At 35.3% G+C, this 8,524-nt stretch overlaps 1 protein-coding gene across 1 annotated transcript; it reads left to right on the top strand.

Moving 5' to 3' along the window:
- Positions 1 to 1,287: 1,287 nt before the first annotated feature.
- LOC149784433 (uncharacterized) lies at positions 1,288 to 5,145 on the top strand. Its single transcript, XM_089933271.1, has 3 exons — positions 1,288 to 1,330; positions 3,086 to 3,640; positions 4,382 to 5,145. The coding sequence occupies exons 2-3, from the start codon at positions 3,506 to 3,508 to the stop codon at positions 4,592 to 4,594; spliced, it is 348 nt and encodes a 115-aa protein (XP_089789397.1). The 5' UTR covers positions 1,288 to 1,330; positions 3,086 to 3,505; the 3' UTR covers positions 4,595 to 5,145.
- The last annotated feature ends 3,379 nt before the right edge of the window (positions 5,146 to 8,524 follow it).

The following is an 8,524-nucleotide window of genomic DNA, read 5'->3' as shown; positions in this document are numbered from 1 at the left end:
CGTGACCGTTTGATTTTCACCCTCTTGTTTCTTTGCTGCTACTTCTTCTTGCTGTTGCTGCTGTTGTTTTTTTCTTACCTCTTCTTCTTGTTGCTGTTGCTGTAGGAGAAAAGCCTGTTCCGCTTCCTTTTGTCGTTGTATAAATTTCTCCAATTCTTCTTTTTGTCTCTGTCTAAAATTTTCCACTTGCGGTAATGAAGAAGGTAACGAAGGTTCCGGAACAAATTCTTGCGAGGAGAGAAAATCCACAAAATCCCAATTCACCTCTTCTGAAAGTAAGTCCGAGTTCCCTTGGGCAGTCTCCCCTGCTGGTGCACCCCAATGGATCGTTTTCTGAGTTTCCGTCATGTTGAATCACTGTCGCATAGATTGACTGCACACAAGCGCTAGCGAATCTATATAGACTACGTGACGTCACAGACTGCTCTCTTCGGATTGGATGCGGGCTGACTGAATTCTGTAACGCGTGTTAGGATTGGTGAATGAACTCAATCCGTTTCAATCCTTCCTGTCCCTATAAATAAGCGCCGTTCACTGCATTGATTCACCTATTCTCGGAGCCTCAACATGTGGACAGACGTTGAATCTTCAACCCTTGTGTCAACAATGATGTTCAGGACGGACATGCTCATGTATGTCCGATCCAAGTGGACCGTTGTCCACAGGACCAACAGCAGCCTGTGGATAAGAAGAGTCTATATAGAGAGACAAGGTTGCCTCAAGAGGACTCTGATGTATGGCCCTGCTGTAAGACGAAGTTTGAGGAAAAGAAGATGTCGCAAATGCCCTTTATGTTAAGGGCATATTAACATAAACCAAAGGCCCTTTTCAGGGCCAGCCATATATCTCGAAAAGAGATAGTCTTTGAATTGCCTACCCCTTTTTTTAAAAAATTTTTTTTAAAAAAATCCCATGTTAAATTCCCCTTGTCCGTAGAGTGACCCACGATTTATCGCCATGTTAAATTCCCCTTGTCCGTAAAGTGACCCACGATTTATCGCCATGTTAAATTCCCCTTGTCCGTAAAGTGACCCACGATTTTTTGCCATGTTAATTCCCCTTGTCCGTAATCTGACCCACGATTTTTCGCCATGTTAAATTTCCATTGTCCGTAAATTGACCCAGGGGTGTTTTTAATGCTAATTCCCATTGTCCGTAAAGTGCCCCCCTTCACTACTCATGTACAAAGAGAGAGAATAAGGAGAGCAGTTAGAACTGTAGATCTGGTTGGACAACAACTGAGGCAGTTACGGTGTACACAGTGAAGGGTTTATTCAGTTCCATCCCCTCTTGCCTTGTGGCATATGGATGGCAATCACAAACTGATACGGTAGTGTTCCACTCAGTTACATGGCATGTGCTAACAATACAGTTTTGTGTAATCTCTAATTCTCAGTACCCAAAGTTTTGTAATTTAATTTCCTTTCAATTCTGAACACATTTTATTGGAAGGAAAAAAGTTACAGCATGCAAAATTCAATCAGTTCTCTTAAATAGTTTCGGACGTATGACATGAAAATTCGGGAAGGACATCATAACATCAGATCCATCAATGGCAGTTAGTTACTTGTTAATGTAAGTATTATTAACCATATTCAATTCATGTTGATCTTGGACGTTGATGATGATTAGATAAGGGTAAATTTGGTGCTTATTTTCTCGATTTTTATAAGTCTATCATGTTGGAAATGACATATAGTAGTGGGTCAAGTTGATGAAATAACGCATATACAAATAATCTCTCAGACATGTTTTGTTCCTCATGTGATCTTGTCGTGATATATATTAACATTAATTGCTTATTGTGCGCAGATGATTTTATAATACATGTATATGCATCTAAAAGTAATGACTTGCAAAATGCCGACGGAGACGGTGTCTAACTCTTTAACACTAACACAATTTGAGGTATTTCATGAAGTTGGTAAACTTATTAATAATTGGCAATTAAAATAAAATTAATTGTACTGAGGTTAGCAGAACATATCAGTATTTTGGAATAATTGTTTAATGCTCTGGTAAGCTTGAATATTTATGTTGAAGTAAAAAGTAGCCATCGCAGACAAATGCGAAGGTAGGGGGCTAAATTTATAAACTCTATTCTTTAACCTATTACAACTTATGATCATGAAATTTGACATAATCGACTCTGATTGATGTAAAGAGGCTAAATGACATGAATGTATATAACTAAATATTTATTAGGATTTTGACATTTTGTTTTGGACATTAACACGTTTAGCAGCAGCGAGTTAAGGGAGTATTTCCATCTCATATGCATTGTTGAACACATAATACCGGGTACATCTATCGGAACTCCCAAAGGACTCCCTTGCATACAAATGTGCACATGAAAACACAAAACAGTGACACGACTATATAGTGCAAGATTCTAACAAGCTTAATCAGATATTTAGGATTTGAACATGTTTGGGAGATAAATATTAATAAGCTTGGAACAGAAACAGCTTCAAACATTGGTGCAGTTGAAACTCGCCGTCGTCTTACAGCTATTATTCCAAGAGATACTAAATATTACTCCATTTGTGTAAACAAAGCAGAGGCCGAAAAACATTTTGCCTGCATTGGTTATAAATATAAAGACAAGAGAGAAATATTATTTCATATTTTTGAGGAAATTGGGTTTGATATTCATATGGACATCAATAAGTTATTTGGTCATTTAGTATTCATGTTTAATTAAGATATGACACCAATAACTATGAATCTTACAAATATCTGAGCAATACAATGTTTAATAAGAATGAATCAAGAATGTGTTGATATTCAGTTGCTTAGCAAACTTGATAGGAACACTTGGAGATTTTCTTCAGTTATAATGCATTTCTTAGCTACTTTCAAATATCTTAATAACTGGAGTTTACATTTAACACTTATATATGTGGAGTGTAAGGTATGGTGGACGACATTCGAGAGTGAGAGATCAAGCAATGTGTCAGTGATCTACTTTATATTAGATAATAATACGCGCGGTGTTATCATTGTTATATCCATCTCTTGCAGGAAAAACAATACATTTTCTTGTCTCATATAACGTGGAAAGCGATATACATATATTCTGCAGATGGCGTTTTGTAATACACGGATGCATCGATGGTTTCACAAGACTTATTGTCTACCTAGCTTGCAACTGTGATAATAGAGCTTCAACAGTTTTAAACCATTTCACTGAAGCCGTTTCCAAATGGAGCCTTCCTTCCCGAGTGAGAGGGAACATGGGTGTGGAACACCGTGAAGTTGCTCAGTACATGCTCTCACACCCTCGTCGGGGCCTTAACAGGGAAAATATTCTAACTGGAAAAAGTGTCCATTATTCGAGGATAGAGAGGTTATGGCGTGATGTGTATAATGCTGTGTTTTCTTTATTTTATGAGCTTTTCTTATCATTGGAAGTCAGAGTTTTTTTTATCCAGATTCGGAGAAACATGTCTTTTGCTTGCATTATGTGTACAGAAATGTGATAAATGACAGACTATTCCAGTTTATGAATTCATGGAACAATCATAAATTGAGAACTGAGAATAACAAGACTCCCTGCCAGCTATTTATACTTGGACTGCAGCGTATATTTAACGAGAATCAAGTAATTGCTAACGAATACTTCGAACAGTTAGATCAGGTGAGAAGCTTGTCTCGTTTTAAGCAATGTGGCCTATTGGTAAAGAAAGAAACCAGAAAGACTGAAGAGATTTGAAACTGGGCACTATACAATCTGCACGTTCCTTAAAATGCCTACCATTATTTTATCAATGTATGTGTATGTGTGCTTCTAATTAGCAGTGTATGTGATTACCAAAGTCATAACAAATGACTACAACTTCACAATGTGCTACTTTGTTAAGTGGAAAGTACCTGTATTTTCGAAATATATTCTATCAAGCTCATAAAGCATACCAAATGTACAATCAGCGAAACATTACAATAACAATATAAAGAAGCAAAATTCCATGCATGTCAATCTAAATAGCATTTAAAGGACATCTGATTGTAACATTTCTGCTTTATATAAATTAACAGACAGTATTCGACAAAATTTTTAGAATTTCAGAAAACTCTTTGTCCAATGTCGAGGAACAATTTCTTTTAGTACGGAAAATTTTCATGAGTTTATCATGCAGAGACCAATTTACAAATTTGTTTATTGCCGGTTCTGCAAGACAGTATATGCTATTCTCTTAGCCTAACATTTTGTTGGTGATATTTGGAAGTTAGAACTGAGCCACCGTAGCTCATTCTCTTAAACGAATTCTTTTCTTAAGAGCCAAACTTAATTGTGTCTTTGAATCATTTTTTTTAATTATAAAAAATGAACGAATACGTTGCAGACAAACTTATTATTATTATTATTTTCTTCATTTAGGACGCTCTACCAGAGTATGGAATGGATCCAGATGCACCGTTACCTGAGCCAAGTGATGAAGACAATATCGACGTGCCATCAATAGAACTACTTAATGAAAAACAGTTGCATTCTTTCAATGCCAAAATGCGTGGAATTCACGTAGCTGACCTTTCTGACATTGAACCGTATTTGCATGCTTTAGATTCTGTAGATGAGATTTTGGAAGCTTGAAGTCGATAATTCGTGTACTCTACTACATTTCCAGTGATTATATGGGGCGTTTTACTTTCTGCAATTGCTCAAAGCAGTATCTTGTCATCAGTGACACCTTTCTTTCATTCCTCCATTTGTAATTAAATTCACCTTAACTCCCTATTTGTAAGATTACAAGCGTATTAATAACATAATCTTTGGTCCTTATTAAATAGACTATGATCTAATACAGCTCTATGTTTAAAATAATAAATGAATAACTTGCGCAAGACTTCGTCAACTGAAATCTGAGTATCAATTCTACTCCTAATAGGTATGTTTGACTGTACTAAAATCTAATTAATAGTGTTGATAGTTTTTTTTATTATTAAAAATCCAATAAGCAGTAATAGAACATGCTTTTGATTGAATTCAACTGAAACCTCCGCAGAGTACGCATCCTACCTGTATGATAATATTATTTATTCGTATTTATACAAATTCTGTCAGTATTATCAAGCATTCTTCTGTGTAATTCAGGGATAGCACTTTCCATTCTGTTTGGTGTATATTTGTAATCCTCCATGATTGATTATATGTAACCTGATTTTTGTCTAAGTTAATTCAATCAATGAAAATTTCACTTACGCCGAGTGGAGGCAGTACTTTAATATATAAATACAACTTAAATAATTTATTTATCAACTGAAATTTGTGTTCTAGTTCTATCTTTTAGTTTCTTTTAAGTGTAATCATCATAAATGCAATGTGTCCTCTTGTAATTAAACGTAAAATGCGTCAATCTTTCTTAACAGCTATGTCCGCGCGCGTTTCTCCGAGAACCTAATTAAGTGCCGACCGTGTTTTGATAACTGACTTATGGAAGTATTTCTTGTACTGTTGCAATGAACGAAAAGCTGGCCTCCTTTGCATTATCACGTTAATTATGTCTTTTGAATCAAATAAAGGAGGTGGAATAAAAGATAAGTTAAAAGGCACAAAAATCTCATAAACTTAAAATCTAGTGACCCCGGTCGTATGTCGTGTGAACTCGCTTCATTTGATCAATCGAACACTGTTATAAATGTTATTGTGTATGTAACATAAACTACCTTAAATTAACAGACTCTTTCATAACTGTTATCAAAGATAGCAATGCAGCCAAGCGAAATTAATGCTTCGTAAAATAAAGAGCTTGTTTTCACAGATACGGACCATTGTGGGCAAGCGAGTTTCAGAGAATTCTTGAACTGGCACTTAGAGATATCCTCAGGGATGATAAGACGTTTCATTAATACGTCCAATGAAATCACGACATCAATATTGTACTAACTGAACAATACAAAAATTGAGTTTCGACATAGAAGATCGTTTCACGAAATAAATGTCGCGTATTTTGTTTTTGTTTTTTTAAAAAAGGATTCTTGTTTGGTGGTGTATCAACATTTAGTCTAGTTCCCTGCTCTGTGGACTCCCGATTTGGCAGGATACTATTAAACACCACTATGGGAATTAGACTCATCAAGAAAATAAAAAGCATTGACGTGTTACACAGATTTTTCGCGTTCATGTGATGGTTGTTGAAACCAGTTGAACGATCTTTTACAAGTTGGACATTTTGAAAATAAATGTTATGTATACAAAATAACGAACAACTTCATTAGAAAAAGGTGTTATTAAATATTATTATCGACGTGATTGTAAAATGAGGATTCAGTCAGTAAACAGCCCAATTCCCTAACGCCTCCCCCCTCCCACGGTTTTCTCGATGTCAAAGCGAATTGTTTTCAATTTTTTGAGGTATCTTGGTAACTCGCACCCTCGCTTATAATGCGGTCTCTGCTTGTGGACCCTGTTGTGCACGAGTTATCGAGGGAGAGGTATATATATATATATATATATATATATATATATATATATATATATATATATATATATATATATATATATTGCTATGCCCGTCTCACATTAAATTATACCTATATTGTTACGTATATATTGTTTTTTCCTTTTTGGTGCATTGCTTAAGATTGCATTGAAGGTACATTAATATGTGTTGACTCGATTCAAAATCAATCTTAATAATGAACCTGTTTACAAGTTTGGGGTAATTTCACATTTGATGATTAATCCTGATGAGTTCTGTCGCAGTGAGAGGTATTGTGAAACATGTGAAATGGGAGGTGTTGATAGATAGATCTATATCGAGTAGTAAATTAATGCAACGTAGAGCCTTAAAGTGTATACAAGGTATAGGAGTTGAACAATGAATTCATTCCGATTTTTGTATGTTCTTATTTAATGTTATTCTGCAGATATATTTAATGTTGTGTTTAGATATAATTTGAGAGCTGGATTACTCATCAAAATTACAAAGAGCTCATTGACTTTTCACTAAAATATTTTTCTGTGATTATTGTTATTATTATGAATTCATTCAAAAGAGTTCTAGACAATGCCATTGTTATACATTAATAATGTTAATACATCAGCACATTCAGGATATGGAATTCATTTGGAACACCCTATTATTTTGGACTTGGAGTAGAACGTTTAGTATTTGTAACGTTTCCTTCTTAGTAAGAGGGGTGGTTAATTGGATTTGGCTGGAGTTATCTAGAGGATGACCTCCCTCGATATTATAGCCCGGCGGAAGTGAAAGAAGAATATAATTTCAACAGAGAACTGAGCGAGAATACCGGGAAAAAATAAAGCAATACGAGCCCCCTTTGACAAGAAAATAACAAATTTAATTAGAACAAATTAATAACGGCAATTCCAATTCAAGTTAGATTATATCAATAGAAGTTAACAGGAGCGTCCAATTTGGATTTATTTCATCATCATAACGAAAGGTGAAAAGAGCACAATGTCCACGACTGATTTGCATCACCTTCCTATCTTGACCGTATATCCACGTCTCCTAGTTCATCCTCGCTAAGCTGTGTGCTTTGGCCATTCATGGACTTACTGGTCCTTTTATTCTGACTTCGTCATTCTTTTCCTTAGACTTCTGTCTTCAGACTGTCCCGTCTCTATCACATAAAGATGTTCCTTAAAGGACAAAATTACCCCTAAATTTCTGTATACCCCACTCTCTAGACGTACATAAAATTCCCTCACATTACTCATAGCATGTTGGCTATCCACACACTGCGTAAATTCTGACTTGGTATGGTAGGACAGTGACCTTGCTCCAGTGGCAGGTCTTAAATTACCACGCGAGCGTCTATCGAATATTGCCATATTCTTTTACATATGCTACAACATGTTCGATTGCTATTGCATGAAATTCACAAATTGTAACTCGCAGCAATCCTTAACCTACAAGATTATTCAAACATTACAAAATCAGATATAATTAGGTAAGTATCGTCCTAACAAACAAAGGAAGTTATTGCAAATAATCCTATGAAATCCTACATATATGAACATTTGGATCGCATGCAATCAATTCTACCAATGAACTAATAACTGTAAAATTAAAAGGTAAATTGCATACCAATTCTAGCATCAACACTTTCCATGAAAATGAATAAAAATTAAATCACATAACATCTCTAGCATCAACACTTTCCATGAAACTGAATCAAATGAATTGCACAACAACTCTAGCATCAACACATTTCCATGAAATTGAATAAACGATACATATATGGAAACTCATAGAAAACACATTTGTATAAAACAAACAATCAAATAATAGAATATTACGTGAAACTAAAATTGCGTACCTTGTTGCTGTTCTCTTTCAGAACATACGTTTCCGAGCATTAAAACCTGTCTTTCTTTTACAAGACGGTCACCTGGTCCTTTTCTTGTTTAACAAGGAAAGCAATATTCTCTTTAGGCCACCCCCGAAGTCTAGACTCTTCTTTCAGGAAATTTAAGACTAAGGAATTTTGACTAAGGTCGTCACTTTAAAGTCTGATTGCTTCTAAAGTGTACGCCTTAATTTATTCTGCCCAA

The sequence above is a fragment of the Sinohyriopsis cumingii genome, chromosome 14 (assembly GCF_028554795.1).
Source record: "Sinohyriopsis cumingii isolate HCF-2022 chromosome 14, ASM2855479v2, whole genome shotgun sequence".
Classification (NCBI taxonomy): Eukaryota; Metazoa; Mollusca; class Bivalvia; order Unionida; family Unionidae; genus Sinohyriopsis; species Sinohyriopsis cumingii.
Note: the sequence above shows the minus strand (reverse complement) of the source record. Positions and strands in the feature narration are given on the sequence as shown.

Excerpts from the sequence above, each read along its gene's own strand:
- LOC149784433 (XM_089933271.1), top strand. The coding sequence starts at position 3,506 with ATGAATTCATGGAACAATCATAAATTGAGAACTGAGAATAACAAGACT. Across the intron at positions 3,641-4,381 it reads ACTTCGAACAGTTAGATCAG|GACGCTCTACCAGAGTATGG; the intron begins GTGAGAAGCTTG and ends TTCTTCATTTAG.